This window comes from Sitodiplosis mosellana, unplaced genomic scaffold (genome assembly GCF_009176505.1).
Source record: "Sitodiplosis mosellana isolate CC-2019 unplaced genomic scaffold, AAFC_SMos_1.0 Smas_scaffold_6226, whole genome shotgun sequence".
Lineage (NCBI taxonomy): Eukaryota > Metazoa > Arthropoda > Insecta > Diptera > Cecidomyiidae > Sitodiplosis > Sitodiplosis mosellana.
The window spans coordinates 8,614,484-8,635,659 of record NW_022601467.1 but is presented as its reverse complement, the minus strand read 5'-3'; the positions used below and the strand labels follow the sequence as shown (position 1 = coordinate 8,635,659).

Below are 21,176 nucleotides of genomic sequence, written 5' to 3'. Positions count from 1 at the left end.
AATTCGAGTGTATCTTGTGGTTTTCATCATCAATATAATTTTTTTTTTATTTCATTGAGTATTTTTGTTTGTTTTTCACCATTTTTTTTTTCATTTTGTAAAAACAGTTAGAGCATAATAATATACAATAAAATTTATATTTGTACAATTTTTTCATTCAAAACTTTTGTTCAAAAAAAAAAAAATTATCAATCAGAGATTCGTAAAATTGAGAGAAATTTCACGTATGCGCTAATGAATAATTCACAAAAATTAAAACATGAAATATGAAACATAAAATAATTTAAATACAAATGGAGATTGTTTTTCCCGTTCATACCAGCGGCTGGTTTGTCGTTTCCTGGTCGGTTGATCGTTGATTGCTGTTTGTTAGCTGATAAAAGCGGAGCAATGAGACATAGTGAGAAAAGGGAGAGAGAGAGTGAGGGCGTTGCGGAATCAAGGAGAGAGAGCAAGAAGTTTGATATACGTTAAAAGAAGCCAATGGATCAGCAGTTAATGTCGAATAAGGCACTTATGATTAAAATTATACTTCAGTTTCTTTTCGCATGCCTCCGATCGTTGTGTGGTCGTGGTCGTCAAGTGCATAACATAAAATGGTAGCAGCATTTTTTTCGTTCGGTTTGTTTGATTGGTTTTTTTTGTCGGTTTGTTCGTGTTTTGAAAACTATAATTTTAAAAGAAACCAAATGCAACTATTGAAGCGATCGACCGTTTAGTATTGGTAGCCGCCGTTTGGCGCATACTGCTGTGAAATTGTTGGAGGCACTTGACCGCTTCCTCCAGGTCGTCCTGATGGATAACCTCCAGCAGAGCCAGAGCCAGAACCATGACCGCCACCAAAACCGCCTTGTTGAGGTTGTGGTGGCCCGTACTGTTGGGTTGGTGGTTGTTGTCCGAAACTGCCGCCGCCTTGTTGCGATGGAGCTGAAATCAATCGATTTTGTTGAATATTTTCATTTATAATTAGTAACAGCGAATTCAAATGGAAGAAAACAAAACGATCGAACAGAACACTCTGCTTCTCGAATTTTGTTAGTTTATTACAAAGGGATGTGCTGCTCTTGAAGAGTAGCACACCATGGTGTATCGCAGCACGTTTTTCATAAAATAACAAAGATTTTTTTTCGTGAAATTTTGGATTTGAATATCAAATCAATCAGAAGTATTTCTTCGAAATGTTTAAACTTGTTGATAAATCAAAAAGGAGTTATTTTTTACCTTGACCTCCTGGTCTACCTGATGGATAACCATGGCTGCCACCGTGACCTCCGCTTCCACCGAATCCTCCTTGTGATCCACCAAATCCATGACCATTCGCTGGTCGTCCTGAACTGTAACCATTTGAGCCACCTTGACCTATTTTTGAATAAATCGATTAGACGGTTAAAATTACACACTCACATGAAATCAACTGAAGTATATATCTTACTAAATCCTGGCGATGAAGATTGCTGGGGCGGACCATAGCTACCAGATGGGGTTCCTATACATTTCCATTTGAAATAAATTTATTATGGTGAGACAATGACTTTGATCTTCTTATTGACAAAATTCAGTTTCGTGATTGAAAACCAATACAAAAGTTAATGCGAAATTAGAAAAATATTCTACCAAATCCGGGTCCTTGTTGCTGTTGTTTAGGTGCGCCGTAGCTGCTTGGGGGAACACCACCTCCTACAGTCAATAAAATATATTTGAATATACATTTTTATTTTTTATTCTAAAGAAAAAAAAATACCGAATCCTGATCCCTGTTGTTGTTGAGGTACGCCAGCATAGCCGCCTGAAGGTGCTGGTGGAGCTAAAATTGAAAATTGTAATTGTTCGTTTTATAAACCGATTTCGGAACGGTTTCACTGCCATGCTCTCTGTTCATCGGAGCAAACCGTATCAAGCGGAACGTTCTGAGAATGGTTTGTATGAGAAACGTTCAAGCGTGTTGTCACTGTGTTAGTATTGTATACACACTCAAACCAAATATTCGGTTTGGTTTGGTTTGGTTTCTATCCCTGCTTATAAATCAATTCTTCTTACCCAATCCTGGTGATGTACGGTCTGGAATTCCGTAGCTAGTAGCTATAATAGTTGCCAAGATATATTCACATCATTATAAGAATCATTTGATTTGCGTGAAATGCATTCGACTTGCCTGGTGGTGAGAATGTTTGTCTTGGAGCTTGTGGTTGTTGTCCAAATCCGCTACTACCGCCGAAACCTCCCTGATTTCCACCGAAGCTGCCTGATCCTTGATTTGGATTTGGAACACCATACTGGTTTGATGGTTGAGATGGGTATCCGCCTGGTGATCCTCCTCTTGGGGGTCCATATTGTTGTGCTATTTGAAAAACGGACATTATATGAAAAGAATAAAAGTGGATATGCCAACGACAAAATTACATGGTTGTTGTCCGAATCCGCCACTGCCACCGAAACCTCCCTGATTCCCACCGAAGCTGCCTGATCCTTGAATTGGATTTGATGGTTGAGATGGGTATCCTCCTGATGAGAGACACAAAAGAGCAATGTTATTACTGCGGCAGTTTTGGTTTCAAATTATAAACATTTTTTTTTATCAAACATTTCCTCACCTTGGCCACCTGGTCTGCCTGATCCTGGATATCCTCCGGCACCTGAGCCAGATCCTTGACCGAAACTACCTCCAAAGCTGCCTTGTGATGATGGTGGTGCACCATATTGTTGTTGCACCGAAGGTGGTTGTTGTCCAAAATTGCCGCTACCTCCTCCGTTTTGTGGTGGGAAGTTTCCTGATGGTGGTGGAATATAGCTGCTGCTGCTGCTGCTTCCACCTACAATCATTCAGTATATATGTAGAAAAAGAAACATATATAAATGAGTTACGACAAAATTACCTTGACTAGGTGGGCCATATTGATTGCTGGGCTGCTGTCCAAATCCACCACTACCGCCAAAACCTCCCTGATTTCCACCAAAACCACCTGATCCTTGATTTGGAGCACCGTATTGGGTGCTGGGCTGCTGTCCGAATCCGCCACTACCGCCAAAACCTCCCTGATTTCCACCAAAACCACCTGATCCTTGATTTGGAGCACCGTATTGAGTGCTGGGCTGCTGTCCCGACGACGATTGTTGAGGTGGCAAATATTGACGATTTGGTGATGCAAATGGTGCTACGGCCACACAAAGAGAAATCATATTGGTATGGTTTCGTTTCGAGATTTTTTTGTTGTTGCAAAATTACTTACCATCTCGCTTTTTATGTCCAGCGGCAAGAGCGAATCCCAAGCATAATAAAAGTACTAATAATTTCTGAACGAGATAAAAAAAAATCATCATTAATTTGAATTCGCGAGGTCGAAATACAATGAAAGTGAAAATGGTGAAAAAAAAAGTGAAAGAATCGAGATTTGTGTGCATTGGAAGCACACGTTAACGGGTATTATAGTTGATACACACAATATCTTATATCTTTTTAACTATCCCGTTGTCAAATTTCGCGAAAATGAAAATTTAATGGAACCCACAACGAAATGAAAATTGATCAATAACCATGCATAACGAAGAAATGATTCCGATTCGACTTAAAATCAGTACCAAATTTCGAATGTGTCTTTGATCGACTTAAACAAAAAAAAATTACATTTGTATATGTAGTAGACGTTACCTTATTTATGTGTGCCTTCATGGTGAGTTTGATACGATAAATTACGCTGTGCTAGAAATTGTTGTTTTACTTTGACCTGTAAATAAATACAAGAATATGGCTCATTAAATAATTGTAATTTCATTGAGACGCAATGAAGTGTTTTGTGAAAATTCGAAAGACATGATGGAAAACAGCAACGTTGACGACGATGACAGCGATGACAACGACGACAATGTGCATAGAGAAAATGGTAATAAATGGCCAATTCGCTTCACGCCGCAATGAATACGCTTCGGCGCAATTCCCATTGAATAGAAACAGAGAGAAAGATACAGTCAAAGTAAAAGAAGAGGTAGAAAAAAAAGTTCGCAGGGAAAATAAACACTTCTCAAGCCTATGCGCATTGAATCGATTGACATCAAAGATAAATCGTCGGAAAACAAACAAACATGTAAAACATAGTGTAAGTACAGGCACTCCAATGCAAAAAGAAAAACAACAGCAACAATAACGACAAATGTAAAACTTCGTACACAATCGATTACCATCCGAAACAACAATTTCCTGTGCAACACAATACATAATGCCATACGTAACGACGACACAACGATATGTGACTGTATCATTTGAAGAAAGATGCAAAAGAGGCACACACAAATATTCGCCCATTATGTGATTCATTCACACAGAGCGCGAATAATGCGCTTGCCATTGGCCCGCTAAGCAGTCAGCTGAACGTTGATGATGACGATGACGACGACGACGACGACGAAAAAGAAGAAAACGCTACGCAAAAACGTGATTCAAATCTTTGCTCTCTGCCAATACGCATGACCATTTGACTTTGTTTTCGTGGTTCAATGTTTGTTTCATTCATTGAATTCGCTTGCTTTGAATGGATCAAGATCTCTAGCCAAGTGCCAATACTTCAAACGGTATAGACCGTTTGTACGATTCGTGTACACGCTTCGAGTATAATAACCTTAAACAATTTGAATTTTTTTTCTCCTTCTCTCTTTCTCTCTCTTTCTATTCTGCGTAGCTTCTCGTGTGCGGTAGATATTGTTTGTGCATCGTTTTTTCGTAGTCTTCGACGTCGTCGTCGTCGTCTTCTTTTTTGCGCTGTTAACCGTTACAATGTCTAGCCAGGCCAAGCCACACAAAAATAAATGACTAAACACATTTTATTGGTGCGGTTCACATCGCGAATTGTCTTCGTGTGCTATGTCGCGGGCTAACCATCTATATGATTTGGCGAATTTTATTTTCACCGCATCACAAAAAAAAAATCTAAACTGACTTGAATAAACTCATGCAATCACTATTAAATTCACCGCGAGCGCGCGCGCACGCACGCACACACATATATGCCGACTCTCAGTTGCATCTGACAATGTTGATTTGCCGCAAACAAAACGGCACGTAAATCAGCGGGAATTATGATCATCACGTGAAATTTCCTATCGGCTTCTATTTTGTTTTCCGTTCATTTTCGTCGTTTCGTTAAGGTTTTCAATTTGAAGGAATGTAAATGGGAAATTCGGACAAATTGTGTTGTTGTGTGAAGAAGAAGAGGAAAAAAAACGTTAAAGGGTTCAATAGCTTGGAATTGATTTCTAAATCAAATGCCATCAACGTTTGTTTGTTTGTTCGCTTGCAAACATTGATTGCTGTGTGAATGTTGTGTCACGAATTTGAAACACAAGCGCCAACAGGATAAATGAAATTTCTTTTTGTTTATTTCGTTTTTGGTATTTAGTTTCTCATTGCATGAAGTAACGATCGAGTATAATTGAAGAATGTCTACTTTATCTCCCAATCGCTTTTTGCAAAGATTTTCGTTTTTAAGTTTGTTTTTTTTTCTCTTCTCCTGCTATCCGGTTGTTATTCAGTCATTCAATGAGTCAATCAATGATCGAAAACACAAAGCGACGGATTGCAATTATCAGCATCAGCAACGGAACACTACTGATTTGCTTGCAAAATGCAACACTTAACAGTCCATCAACAAATATAGCACGATAAAATTGCCAAGTCATCTATGGTAACTTTTGATTTGTTGCACTTTTCACACTTTGTTTCTCTCAAGCGAAAAAAAAAATCGAAAATTTCGAAAAAAAAGTGTTTGAAAATAAAGATGATTTTTAACAACTAACCGTTGAACAAAATTCGGTCTTTTTTTCGGTTTTATCGCAACGAATAAATTGAATACAACTTGCTCAAAAACTGTTGGTTAGAGCCAATCCGTGTGTTTACTGAGCTACCCAAATTATTGAGACGATGGGAAGGCAGTGAATGATGGCTGTTAAGGTTCAGTTTATCTTTATATACCAAAATTTGTGCTAAACAGCCGATCAGTTTCCCTTTCATCTACGTACATTTTTTTTGGTATGATCAACGAGTGTATATCAATTTGTTTTGAATCTGTTACTAGTGTTTTGTTTCTTCTTCATTCGTTCGCTTCTTTTTCCTCTCTATCTAAGCACAACAACAAGCGGAGAAGAAGAAAAATACGATACGAACACATACACATACACATTGAACGCAGGTAGTTTTTGAATGCAGAAAAAGACTACGCGAATACCGTAAGCACCACACAATTTGATATTGTTTCTAAGAATGAAGCAGTTGTGTGTTTGTGTGTGTGTGTGTGTGCACACGATCGACATGTGCCTCTTGCTGATGCGCGAGGGCTTTAAGCATATTTGATTGTATTGTTGCCATTTTTCCCGATGTTCATTCACAATCTCGCAACGGAAAGCTGATCCACAGCGAAACACCACAAGCATGAAAAGAAAAATAGCAACACCAACAACAACCGCGGAAAAAATCCCTCCAATTTGCTGCTTTAGTTTTCATTTGGTTCACCATTTACAGTAGCCATAGCGCACGTAGTGTACTGATCGGTGGAAGTGAGATGGGGCGATGCTATCGGCGTTGGTGCCGATTTAAATCTGGTGAAACGTGAAGTGCGTGCATTCATGAATCCATTTGAAATCGTCATGAATCTTGATCATCTCACTCTGAACGCATATGGCAAATGATGCGCGCAACAATGGCAAAAATAATTAATGATGACATATTTTATGTGTGCGCTCTGAGTGCTGCCATTGTCGTGGCGTGTTGGTATACGTTATTAATTGGGTGCACAATGTTGCTTTTTTCTCTTTTATCGTGATTGAATTTTGAGTGATTCAATTTGCAATTGAATGCTGTTTTTTTTCTTCTTCTGTTACCAGTCAGCCCGAGATGATGGTGTGAGCAAGATTGAGGAGATTGTCAAAGCCATTTGATCGTGTGTGGCCTCATCAAATTCGAATCTTTCAATTTTGGCTTATGATTTTGATTGAATGGAAAAAAATATGTGCAATTAGCTATTTGCACTGTGATTTGTGCGCAGGCGCACAATGAATGTAGATCCTTGTACAAAAACCGAAATGATCGATCCAATCATAGTTTTCACACTCGCTGCTATTTTGCAACTGCAATCGAATGCAATGCTATGTGGAAATATGCGAATTTCGTCAATTGGCCAGCCTCCGTCACACACAAGGAAGTGCTATTCAAATTCGTAACAACAACTGATAAATGACTAACATCAAAGCCAATGTATAATTGCTAAGTAATGCGCCTTGTGTTTTTCTTCTTCTTCTCTACTTCTTTTCATTCTCGAGTATATAGTATCTGGATGTATTGATGGTTTATGATTTATGTTTATAGTTCTATTATTGGGAATGCAGACATAAAATCGCAAACTGTACTCGTAGTGTCATCATCATCGTCACACATTTCGAATGTTACGCAAAAGTAAGTACACTTAGCCGCAATGCTGCCAATGCTATTTGGGCTTGATTTTTTTTCTACTACTTCTTCGTCGTTGCCCGCTGCTGCAGCGGCTGTGGCTGCTGCTTCTTTCTCGTTCGTTCCACGATTGTGAAGATCGAAAGTCAATTAGCAAAGATAATCCAGCATAGCGAAAGATGCATATGAGAATGTGACTCGTGGAGCATTGTACAAATTCCTTTTGCAACCGAAAAAATTGAGTGTATAAATGTGTTTATTTAGTTGTTTCTTTTTTCTTGCCTATTGTAAACGGGCTACGGTAGAAAACGTGAAAAATTTTAGTCGTGGTCTACATGCATTCGTACTCATTTTCAGTCGTTTATTTCAAAATGGGTTTTTGAGCAACACCGACAAATGATTGGGAAAAGCAATCAAATGGAATCGTTTGTCGTGTAACGGCCAACACAACAGACGACAACGGGGACATATTTCTTAGTGAATGGATCGCGTGAACTCATTGCGTTTTATTGTTCCAAAAGCGTGGATCGTCGCAACGTCGATGGCGGGTCGCTGATGAAACGAGGAAATAAAAAAAGGTGGCGTTATTGTGGTATAATTGATGCACATTGAATTGGCATCATTTTGCGCCAAAAATTAAAGTTGAACCGAGGGGTTTTGCAGTGAAAAAACCACATTCAGAGCAAATAAACTTCAACCACTTTTTTTTATTCCTCCCATTTTTGGTTCCATCATCAAACGATAAATGGAATATGTGTGTTCGTACTATAACGGACAAAGAAAGAGAGATTTCATGACAAATCTACCGCATAATTTATTGTCCCTTTTGGCCAATAGAATAAAAATGAAGACAAACACAAAAGAGATTGCCCAATGGAGAGAGAAAAAACAACAACAACAATATGACGATGTGTATTTTCGACGAGGCTGACGTAATAAAACAAAACTGTAACAAGATTTAGATCGATGCCGCGATACAAGAGCCGTACAAATAACGCGTCTGCTTAAGAATTGTTTTGTCGCACTATAGTACCCATGTATGGTAGACTGATAAATAGACAATGATGGTGATGGTGGTGGTGATGATGATGATGATTATGATGATGATGATGATGGAGCCCAATGTTGTGCCCCAAGATCATTCCAGCACATTCGACAAAACACTCTTTCAATGCATACCAAAATGTTAACCAACAAAATTTACTGCGATTTGAATTTTTCTTCTTATTATTATTTTACGTTAATATTTCAATAGGAAATCTGTTTCTTTGTTTAGCGACAACAACGACGGTTACACGTTTTGTCACATTGCGCTAAAAATTTGCTGCCTCATTTTCAGTTAGCAGTCTTTTTTTTTCAACATCACCATCGTCATCATCTTCTTCTTCGCGTCATTCAGTTCGCGCGCGCAGCTCCACATGCATTGTACATATTACATTGATCTGTAAGTGATGATATGGCTTAAAAGAATCGAGAACAAATTACCGTTTGACACAAAATCACGACAAAACACATGATGTTGTAAACGGATGAGGTGGAATTGAAATAGTAACAGCAATAGCGAAAAAAAAATAAAAATCAAACAAAACAAAGAGACGAAAAAGAATTGCAATCAGCACAAATTTTTATGAGGAACATTTTTAAATACAAATTACACACATAAGATTAATTTTGCCTCCATTGCATTATCTCTGTCGCGCGCGCGCGCGCAGTGGCCCGATTGTGCTGCCAGGGCGATATTTTTCTCTTTCCTTCATTCGATTTCGAAAGGTTTCATCAAAAGACGATTCTTTTGTTTTGCGCACCTCGACTTGGAAGGCGCTGTGTATTCATGGCGACGACATCGTGAAATATGATTTTCGATTTGTTTGTTTCGTCTGCGTGATATGTTTGTTGACAAAAAAGCGCCCGTTTATAGAACATAAACCTTCGGGGGTTTCTTCGACTCTGTTTTGGGTGACGACATTCGTGTTTTCCCAAAATCGCATTGAATTTCAATAGAAAATTAATCCGCAATACACAATTAAAGCGTGTATGTTTCATTCCTTTTTTTGTTTATTTGTTTGTTTCTTTGCTAGCTTGCTTTGTTCTCATCGGAAGTTATGATGTCACGACAGTTAAATTTTCTACAATTATGACCACACAAAGCAATGAATTTGGTTACCAATCGCATTTCCTAACAAATATGCCATCAACGTTTGATTCAATGTTTTTTTCTCTCTCTCTCTCTCTCTTCCGATTGTCGTATTCTAGACAAGATTTATTAAGAAACGCTCATATGATATTCGCTTCACACACAGAGATACATTCCTAAATTTTGATACCCTGATGTCATCTTTAATTCAAAAAAAAAAATGCACGCAGCCCACCAGATTTGCAACAACTTGATTGGATTTGCGTGTATGTGTCTCGCAAATGCTAAGGAATGTCACAAACTTATTAGCTTTAGGAACTAGATTCGAAGTCATGTTGGCTGCTATCAAAAATCATGCAAAATGATCGTTGCTCCTTTAGGCGCCAATGAAGCAAAAAATTTGCCCAAAAATGTGTTGTCATGCCACAGTGCGCGCAGTGCAACCAAGGCAAGGCAATGTAAGACGTAAGCAGAAGCAGAACAAATATGCTTGATAGCCCATTAAAATGTTGGCACTTCAGCCCGCCGAAATTGTTAGACGCGCGAAAGACATTTTATCGTCTACACAAGCATTTTAACGGTCAGCGTCAAGTGCTTTTGTTTCATCAACAAACGAACAATTGGCGTTCAGCCAAGTAAGCTGCGAACCGTTAATAAATGTAAACATATCAAATTGATGGTGCTTCATTTAAATTAGATACATTTCTTCAACGCACAATGTCAGACACACAAGTATTTACATGTTCTATGGGCGAGATAGATTTCAGCACATTGCTCTTTTATTTGATGTTTCTCTTCTTACCTACGCACGCTGATCATTGACTGAATTCAAGAAGCATGAATTTGAACGGTGAAGGTTAGATAATGTGAGCGTTTAACAGGTTGAGAAAGGGAATTGAAAAGTGGAGGGAAGATAAAACGCAGACTCACACCGAGTGTTGAATGAAAGAAAAGACTTGAAATCGAATTTGAGATGAACACCGTGAAATTGTGTATGCCAAACGCACATTTTGACCAGCACGCATTTAAAGTGGTTTTACGCGACGCAGCGCAGAATTTTTTTTTACCAAATCTATTGATTGTGATTACGTTTATTTTCTGCAGTTTTTCTTCTTCGTCATCAGCGAAACTATTTACATAATTCATGACGAAAGGATCATCGACAAAAAAATTATCTAATTAAATGAATAAACGTCGTTTTATTGGCAATTGACGATGATGGTGATCTTTTTTTTTCTTCTCTCACAGATCACTGTGGAAATTCAAGCCAAAACAACAAAACGGTATAATGAAAACGAGAGAAGAAAGTCCGATTGAGCGTGCAGAGCAGAGAGAAAGGTGATAAACAAATGAGCGAATCGATAAAATGATTGAAATAATAAGGAAATCGTTTACATTTGTGATGATATGCAGTTTGAGTAACAGATTGTTAGATGTTGCATTAATCCACGCATTCGACTATGCCTGCATAGTTCACTTGACGATATGCTGTTTCGCATTTTATTGTAGTTAACCTTAGCATCGGTGCGTCACCAGTTGTTTAGAGCATCGAAATATTTTTCATCATGTATGTACACAGGCACACCGAAATTTCCGAAGCTCGTGCATATCAAACTAGTATGAAATCTGTACTGAAAGAAAAAAAATCAACAACGAAAATTGAGACGTATAGAAAGCAAGAGAGAGAGAGAAAATCAATTCACCGTTTATGTGAATGCAGAAAATATTCAATGATATGACAGTGAGAACAAAATTGGCTGGAAAAATTGACATTTGCTAGCAGCGGCAGCAGTGGCAGTTGATGTGTACCGCACTGCATTTCATGTGCTAAGGACTACAATGCAAAATGGTTTTTCGGTCATCGGTCGAATATGCAAATCAATCGTGCACTACCAAACTCTCTCTCTCTCTCTCTCTCTGGTCCGTATTCATATGCATATTCACGCGGGCCGGCAGTAAATTACGGGGGCAGTAGGTATACTGAGCCATTGGATTTCGATTGTAATTCAATAAATCTATTGCATAATAATTGAAAACCAAATGAAGAAATGAAATTAAAAAGAAGGAGAAAAAAGAAAACGCACACAACGTCCAATCACGGTTCGGAATCATCATCAAACGCTGAACTCCAATTTCAAAGGTGAATAAAAAACATAGAGACAACGTATAAACCGTAGAGACGATCGAAAGAAATTGATGAAGCAACAAAAAGACGAGAGAGAAAAAAACAACACAAAAAAAAACACAAAGCCTCAAACGCGCTGAATGAATAATAAAAAAGAAGTGAGTAACAAATGAAAACTGGTAGTTAAATTGATGAATAATTAGCATCATTTTCTTCATATTCGCTGCTATTATTGAATGATTTTTATAGAAATTCAATTGGGAAAAAGAAGAAAACCGACGAGAAACCAAAAGTGAATATGGCAAAAAGGGCCGAGCAACGAAACGAAAATGTTATGTGAAAATAATTATCTAGAATAGTATCGAGAGTTGAGAGTTGATATTGGCAATTTTTCATTTCGTTCGTGCCAAATATAGTTTGTTCGAATCGTTTCGGAATGAAATGCAATATTTCCACAGTGAAATCAACAGTAGTTAGCATATGAAAATGTGTGTAGTTTTTTTCTGGCTCTGCCTCGTTTACACCATCTCGAGCATATAGGCTATCATTCTCGCATGTAATGGCCATCGGCCATTATTTGGCTTCGAATCATGAAGCACCATAATTCTATGAATACGTTTTTTTTTCTCATTCAGATTTCTGTGTCGGCTATATAGTCGTGAAAAGCCTTTGCGCCTCTTGGTAGTTCGATAATTCAATTCGAAAATTGCCTATTAGCCCCGATAATTATCGTTATGGTAAGTAATTTCATCGTCTCCGTTTAAATCTTGAACACTCTGGTGGCGATTTCCTCGTTATATTCATCGAAATCGATAATGATTACGAAAATATTAGCAATGCGACAAAATTTTACACAATCACAATTGTAATGATGTCTACTCTCATTTGAATATTCATTGCATAGACCATTTCGGACATAATTAAATGTGATTTCGATTATCACGTTTTAATTGAAGCATCGCCATCGTTGTCGTCGTCGTCCGAGACATTTCATTGCTCGTCAACGCCAAAATCACTTTGTAATTGGCTTTGAATGCGATTGGATCATCCAACACCATTAATGCATCAATTCGAGAAAAAAAAATTGGTTTTGTGGTGGTAATGTGATGGATCACTGAATTTATTACACTCAAATTGGAGCCTAAAACAATAACAACAATCAACAATTTAAAAGAGGAAAAAACAAATTGCATGGATAAAATGAAGCTCTCGTTTGTTAAACGTGCGCTCACGTGTGTATCAACAAGACACACAGCAGGAGAGAGAGAGAGAGAGAGAGAGACGGTGTACATCGGATGCACACCAAAAAGTGACATGTTAAAGAGAATGTTATTTATGAAGTGTTGCGCTTAATTCATTTTAATTTATCGTTCACGATTTTCACTTTGGTCTATTCAACACTGAACACATTTTGTTCTTTGAGTGGTGTTGTTCTCACATTTTCGACTGCCGAGACCTCATTACATGGATGGATTATTTTTTCGTTGTCTTCTTCTTCTTCTTCTCCTTCTTCTTTTTCTGTATCTTCTTTGCCGTTCAAATCTCAAAAGAGATCGACTAATCAAGCGCTTCGCACCAACGTCATTCTAAGACAAGAAGTGCATTCTTAGGCATTCAATTCGTCAATTTGATTTTATTATTTAATTATAGTCAAAAAGCAATAATTCAATAAATGGTTGTAGTAAATTCGGTACCATCACTTATGATTAGTTGCAAATAAATGCACAAGCCAAAAGAATGAGCAAGTGCCGAAATGGATGAGAAGAACAGAAGAAAAAAATACCGCCATAGAATGAGCCACTAATTATTGCACATTTTTGCGAAATCAAACAAAATGTACACGAAAAGATGTGCAGTGAGGTTGATGTTGATGTTGAATTAGCTGTATTCGTTGGATAGAAGAAGAAGAAGAAGAAGAAAAAACACCTTGATTGATTTTGCCATTGTTCGGATAACCGAAATCAAATCATGTCGTTTTTCATGTTGGCCGTGCGAATGAGCAACGAGCCATTGAAATGTGTGCATATATGGGATTGCTCCATTCCTTCATTCAATGCGCGCACCACCACGTATTTAATATAATTTTTATTTATTTATGATGTAATGAAATCACTTCTTGTCCTTAAGCATTCAAATTCATAATTTCATGACTATGGTTAATGATTGATTTGGTTTATCTCGGTCATACGACATCATCAACGGCAACAACAGCTGCGGCGGCGGCTGCTGCAGAGCAACACATTTCATTATGTTTTTCACATGGTATACGTATTTTTTCCTCCATCATCCATCGCTTCGACGATTCGGTATTGCTGTCTTGTTTCCCTTCATGTAAAATTGTCTTTGCGCTTTGCTTCGGAAATGATGAAATCCAATTTTCGCGCACAATTCAAATTAATAACTAAATGCAGTGTGGCTGTTCATTTGAAGCGTGTTGCTCACGAGTTACCTTCTACTACTTACTGTTGCTAATCTGTAAATAAATTCAATTGGATGGAAATAAGTTGTGGGTTTCAAACGTGTGCACATTGTGGTGCACACAATCAAATTGCTCGAAATTGTTTGTTTTATGTTTTTGGTGTCTCGTTTAGTTTGTTTTTTTTTTCTTCGTGGTGTTGCTGTAATTTTTTTAATTTTTCGCGCTTCTTTTTCTTCAAACGGCTTGAACGCTTCTTAAGAAACGTACTTAATCGGTTTCTACGTGCAAATTCGATGCTATTTGCAAAGATACTTGAAAAATTGAAGGTTTTGTTTCAGTTCTTCCACTTGAAAAGTGATTCGCCGTACTCAATAAAACAACCATTAAACGTATAAAATCAACAAACAATTGGTTATAGTTATGAAGCTAATAGGAACAATACAGATTTTAGGCAGATTTTTCTATCTCTCTCTCTCTCTCTCGTTCACGTTATGCCTTTATTTGCTTCTTCGTTTTGCATTTTCCCGTTTTTTCTTCTGTTTTTGCTACTTCTTTGGTTAAATCGTCATTCAAGCATTTATTTTAATGTGCTCGTTTTTCTATTTGAGTACAGTGTGGCACACATGACCTTCGACACTGCTCAACATTTGTCTCGTACTTACATTACAGACGAGCGTCCGCGCTCATGAATTTGTACAAAAATTCGCTCAATATTAATGGATTCATTACAATTGATTGTTGATCATGCGTTGCGCTTGATATAAAAATCGGCTGGAAATTAAATGCGCCAAACCCAAAGCCAAAGTCAAATCACAGAAGACGAAACCTTAAACTGTGGAAAAGGTAAAATGATATCCAATTGGCTTTGGCGGCACACACACACACACACACACAGAAACTCTCAGCAATAACAACAACCCAATTTTGAGCGAAATATTTTTTTTCTTATTGAGGATAATTTTAAGGTTAAATGCGGCCTGTTTGCACCTTACAAACACAATTTGCACGGCTACAAAGCATCATTATGGCACTAATCAACTGAGCTCTATTGTCACTAAATATTATTAGATTGCCCGATAAAGTGTATAATGAGAATCGTGTTTATTTGTTCAACATGCTGCGGTCGCTGCTGTTGCTGTTGCTGCTGCCATCGTCGACATCATTCGCTCTCGTTCCATATTTCATTGAGAATCGCATTGACTGGTGCAGCAATGTCTTAACTTTGAATGAGATATGTTTGCAGAGCGGGAGCGAGAGAGAATAGACAATGGGAATAAAGTGTTTTTAGTTTAATCACAAATGTGGTCCGCCTTCCATCTCGAAAAAAAAAACACACAACCCAATGAAGTCATCAAGCAATTGTGTGTGTTGATCTCATAAAATTGTTTGGTGGAATGCTGAAAATGCTTTCGCTATTGTTCACTGTGTTATTCAAATCGCTCAATGTGTGCACCCATCATATCGAATCACGGCTGCATAAATGTGCCCGGGCAAAATGATACAACATCATCAACTAATTTTATTCTTGTTTTTTGCTTCTTCTTCTGCATTTATTCATCTTGCTCATCACTCGGCTCACTTTGTATTGCGCCGCCAATATGCGCCCAACAAGACAATGGGCTTCAGTATGCAGGGAAAATAATAATAAATACTACATATAAATTATGTAATAATTAAACAATCATCATTTGTTGCATATTTTTAGATTTTGTGGTTAGATTAGATTTGTGGCACAGACAAAAAAGAATTGCAAACACACACACACACACTCTCACACACTTAGCATAAAGAAAATGAAGACGAACAGAGAGAGAGAGATAGAGAGAGAGAGAGAGAGAGAGAGGCAAAAAAAAAACTCAAACGCATGAGAGAAGTGCAAACGGTGGGTGAATTTAAGTCATATTCTGAGCACTAACGGAGAGCAGAAGAAGAAAAACAGCACACTCACAAACAGCAACGTTTTTGTTCCAAATTTTTGAATGGATGCAACACAACAGTGCTGAGCATGATGTGACGGTTACACAAGCGACACTAAGTGCAAAACGTTTAAGAGGCACACGAATGACGGAACTCGGTTTTTTTGACTCCTTTTCTACTGTTTTCAAGATGAAACTTGTAAAGAGAATGCCAAAAAAAAAATTGTTTACAAAGTCATTGCAGCTGTGTGTGTGTGAAGCAACAACAACACCGAAGACGACGACGACGTTGACGACAAATGAAGAACACTCTGATGTCAAACGGTAAATGCTGGCACGATTCTTCTGAATGATTTATTGTAAACAATTTAATCGTCATATTCTATATTCGGCCCAAATTATCCACTGTTGCATGCACAATTCATAATTTCTACCTTTATTTTTCGTGTGTATTTTTCCCCTACTGCTTCGTCTTCTGTTTGTGTCACCTCGTCTCTGGTTATGTCGGTGGTTGGCGTGCGTTCTCTCATAAGAGTGTTTCTTTTTTTTCTCTCCACATTTTGGTTTCTTTTCCTTCGGCACACATAAGGTGCCATATCATTAATTTTTTTTGTTTTAATATATTGCGTAACAACAGCAACGAGAGATGGAGAACTGGAATAGTCAACGTCTAATAAAGCTTGGTTGTTATGTCGTGACGAAACGCGCCACCATCATCATCTCGTGCATCGCGCACATGCACACATTTCTTGCTCTCTCTCTCTCTCTGTGTGTGTCTCTCGCTGCTCCCTATCTCTGTCGTTGGTGGCAGCAAACGAAAGGCAAAACTACAAAAGTCGCGCCGAAAAACCATATCACTGTCAGTCAGTGAGCGCAAACTGCAATCACCTTCGAGATGGATAATTTAGACATGGCTTTGTCGTAAATATGAATATTATTATGAATAATTCTTTTTTCGTCTTTTCTGCACATTTTTTTTTCTTCTGCTTTATTATAAGCACAAAACGAATGCTCATTTCATGTCAGTTTTAGCATTGAGCTTTGCCGCACACATTTTACTTTCGGCACACATTTTTTTTATGTCTCTATCAAATGGCAATTTTTTTTCTTCTTAAGCGCTTCTTTGTTTCCCAAACGCGGTTTGCCGCCGCCGTCGTCGCTGCTATTGCTTGCCTAGCTTGTTTTGTGTACGCGCCTTGTTGCCTGAAATAAATAAATTCATTTCAAGATTGATATTGTTCATGCTGTGTTACTATTTATTCCAATTCTAGTTCTATACGTTGTGGCTCGTAAAATCCTTCAATCAACAAATCATTCGCTAATGTTTGCGTATATGTGTTGAAAGAAGAAGAAAAGAGTACACGCCGAATTCGCATTAAATCCGTGTACAAGTGTATATTTCATTATAATAATCGCAAAAAATATGGAAGACGTCTGATAAATGTGTGCTTAGCGTTTAACATTTTCATAGCATAAATAACGATAGAGTCGAGCAAGAGAGCATTTGTGTAGGATTACGCAATAAATAGATTCACTGGGCAATGCCAATAAATTTGTTTGCGGTTTCTCCTCGGTAATGGTTGAGAATTTTGAGCGTGTTAATGGAAACCAATAAAACTGATTCGATTCGGTGTTCTGCCTACTTGGAATTGTAAATGTGTACAAAATGATTTCGATTCGTTTTTCTTCTCCTTTTTGGTGGCAAGATTTTGCATGACCTCAGGAAACTTGATAATCGACGAAATGCTCCGGTTCCAATGCGCGCGCGCGTATGTGTGCAATGCACACACACATCACGAATCCCGTCATGTGATCGGAATTTCAAAAAGCACACAGCATTTCGACAGACACACACACACACACATCGGTTGACTTCCTAATATTGTAGAGTTTCTAATTGGCTTGAATATTGAGGTTGACGCAGAACACAACACTTTATCATCACAACATTTCATTTTGATAGATGAATATATTTTTTTCCTGCAAAAATGACACACAGCCGAGATTTGCTATCGAGAAACGACTGGAGAAAAAAAACGATTCAAGCCAAGCCAAACCAAACCGAACTGAAATGCCACTGTAAAACAATAAGGAACATTCATACTCTATCGAGATAAATGCGTCAAAGGTTTTCACTTGACGAGTGATGCGTGAACGTGCAAAACTTTTTCCACATTCACATCAATGTAACGGTATAAATAATATGTTTGGGAATGGAACAAAAAGGGACATAACCGAATGCTATTCGAATTGTAAACGAATAGTATATATACGAATCGAGTGCTGTCATTTGCATTTGGTGCACGTCATGCTGATGATTTCCAGCCAATAAATATTAAATATGCAAAAAAGATGTGGTTGATAAAAAGATAGAACGCTTGGTGCTGGCTGGCTTCTACTGCTGCTGCTTGGTTGCGCTGAAACAAGCTCAAAATCCAAAACAGAAGCCCCATCACATCAACTTGCAAAAACAATTTATTATTTCAAATAATTATAATAATGATAAATGTATAAATTTGCATCAAATGATTTTGATCATTTCAATTGTTGTTATCTGCGGTCCGGGTCTCTATCTCTTGTGAACATAACCAACCGACCGAGTGAAGAATTGAGCTGATTTTGATATTTAACAAAACTGCATAACAAACTATGATGATGATTATTGCTTCGTTGTGCACATCAATCGACAATGCATCGTACACAAATCGCTGTTTTTTGTTTCTTCTCTCGTTGACTTTGATGTCGGTACCGCACCAATTTCAAGCCCATCCACACGAACAGCAGCTACATCGATAAAACAAAACAAACGAAACGATGAAGCAGAGAACAGACAAAACAAAAACAATGCAACCGACTGAAAAAGGGCCACAAAAAATGAAGCCGCAAACAAATGTATTTGAAAATTATTTCAATGCGTATTAGGGCTGATCGAGGTACATTTTCACTGGGAATTAATATTTTCGATATGACAAAGCAGAATAAAAAGAAATCGGCGAAAATTTATGGAATTGATTTAAATAAATTGGAAGTGAGCTAAAACCAACCCATCCTAATACGTAATCAAGCAAAACAATATAAAAATTATCACACATCATCATCATCTTCATCTTTGAGCGGTGTTTGTTTTTTCTTCGTTCACTGCAAGTAAAGCAACCCAAAAATACAAAAGAATTGATGACTGCTCCGCATTTACATATGGATGTTTTTGTTCTCCTCTCTCGCACACCCAATATGAATACACACGTTTCTTTTATCACTTCCAGTGTACACATAGTACTTTGTGATGTACTTTTAGTTTTGCATGTTCCTTTTCATCTAAGCAAGAGCTATTTTGGTTTTTAAGTGATTGCTTTATGACGTGAATATTGCAGCCAAAGATTAATTAACGAAGATGAAGAGAGAAAAAAACGCTCACACATACATTCGTCCATTCATTCATAAAGAGAATGAAAATAAATCAAGGTGAAAATCGACAATTATATTCGTTATAATTATTGTGGCAGAAGTGAACAACATTCAAGCAAATAACAGTAACTAGTTGTCATCGTCATCGTCGTCGTCGTTGACGAGTTTGTGAGAAAAACACATTGATTGATACAAATTGTGATCAAGTTAAGGTTAGGGATTCAATGTAATGGCAACAGGTGACAATCGAATTGGAAATGGCAACGAATGTTGTTAGTGTTATGTTATTAAATGAAAAGAGAGTTGACACTTTATAGTCACTTAAATACGATGTATTATTTCAATACTCCAATGAAACAGTATTGAGAACGGCTTTCAACCATTTTGTAAATCAATGAGAAATTGATTTTCTTCTTTAAAATAAAGAAAAAGATTTTCTTCTTTAAAATAAAGAAATGATTTAACTCGTTCGCTTGCCTAGTCATTTAGAGTGTTGTTTCAAATCAATTTCTCATTGATTTACAAAATGGTTGAAAGCCGTTCTCAATACTGTTTCATTGGAGTATTGAAATAATACGAATTTACCCACAACCATTCACCTTATGAAAAACAATTAGTTCATACGAAATAGTTGTAAAAATCTTAAATACGATGTTGTTATGTTGTTACCAGGGAGCATCCACCAATGTTTGAACTCGGTTGACAATAAAATTTAAATCAGCCTAAGGCCTCGAACCAGCCAATTTCAAAACGCGCTAAAAATCACTTTCAAGTGCCACGCATAAAGTGTGTGGTGGCAACATTTCGTTTCACCGTTGACCTCCTACAACCCACAACTTTGTCTCAACAATCCTTTCAAGCGCGCCCCATTCAATTAAATAAATCTATGGTTTAATTAAGCATATTGCATTTGAAGCGGCTAAACTGATTGAGCGAGTGTTTGCGTGCTGTTCAGAGTGAATGTCAATGCGATGTCAATTGCGCGCATCGGAATATGCGTGTACCGCGATTGAAATCGATCGAATCGGTGCTATTTTCAATGCTTTTTCGCTCTGGCGTCGGTTTAGCGCTTCTTCATTACCATATACCGGCCTTGCGTATGAACGCATTCACAGCTTGTTTGTGCAAAAAACCGTGCAAAAAAGTTCGCACAAATTCAATTTATAAAATTTTTTGTTTCTCTTCTGTTGCGTTGGCAAGGGAAACACATGAACCACTCGCAAATCATAAACGTTCTACGCTCCATGGCACCACGTTACATAACGCCTACCCTGGCCCATACATACGCTGTGAATCATGCATAAAATGTGCGATTCATTTGGGTGTTCAAATCCTATAAACTCTGACATGCCAGCCGATTTTTGTTCATATGCATGCGATGTGCGTGTGTTTGAAATTGGCGTTATTTTCCTCTCCTTGCGATAGCGATGAACGTCAACGTCATAATATCAGCATTTCACTTGCTTTTTTCTTTTTACTTTTTTCTTTCACTTTTCGTTGGTTGATACTTAACTCGTTTCACTTTCATTGTGCTGCCAGTGTTTTGTGCCAAATATAATCCATTCTATGTGTATTGCATTCGTATACACGATCGCACACCGAGCAGAATTCACATCATATTATCGCTTTGAATAAAATCACATGCAAATCTTCGGTGGTTCAAAAACATTATGTAAATTGAATTGATGAGCGCAAGAGAGCGAGAGAGAGAGAGAGAGAGAGAGAGAGAGAGAGAGAGAGAGAGAGAG

The 21,176-nt window shown here is 37.7% G+C and overlaps 1 protein-coding gene across 2 annotated transcripts; it reads right to left on the bottom strand.

Moving 5' to 3' along the window:
- Positions 1-12: 12 nt before the first annotated feature.
- LOC129577792 (pro-resilin) lies at positions 13-5,940 on the bottom strand. 2 transcript variants are annotated; one of them, XR_008689039.1, is made up of 14 exons: positions 5,785-5,940; positions 3,647-3,722; positions 3,228-3,291; positions 2,874-3,152; positions 2,592-2,810; positions 2,401-2,502; positions 2,153-2,338; positions 2,038-2,079; positions 1,742-1,804; positions 1,615-1,677; positions 1,433-1,486; positions 1,222-1,359; positions 470-927; positions 13-373 (listed from the first exon to the last, which is right to left on the bottom strand). XR_008689039.1 is itself a non-coding variant. In XM_055465383.1 (13 exons), the coding sequence occupies exons 2-13, from the start codon at positions 3,665-3,667 to the stop codon at positions 716-718; spliced, it is 1,443 nt and encodes a 480-aa protein (XP_055321358.1). In that variant the 5' UTR covers positions 3,668-3,722; positions 5,785-5,940; the 3' UTR covers positions 13-715. The 2 variants fall into 2 exon arrangements, 1 of the variants encoding a protein (XP_055321358.1); XM_055465383.1 differs by having other exon boundaries at positions 13-927.
- Positions 5,941-21,176: the final 15,236 nt, after the last annotated feature.

What these genes read in the sequence shown, in the direction of transcription:
- LOC129577792 (XM_055465383.1), bottom strand. Translation starts at nt 3,667, where the DNA reads ATGAAGGCACACATAAATAAG. An exon ending in AGGCAGACCAGGTGGCCAAG is followed by an intron (nt 2,503 to 2,591) that starts GTGAGGAAATGT and finishes GTCTCTCATCAG; the next exon opens with GAGGATACCCATCTCAACCA. An exon ending in GCAACAAGGACCCGGATTTG is followed by an intron (nt 1,487 to 1,614) that starts GTAGAATATTTT and finishes GGAAATGTATAG; the next exon opens with GAACCCCATCTGGTAGCTAT.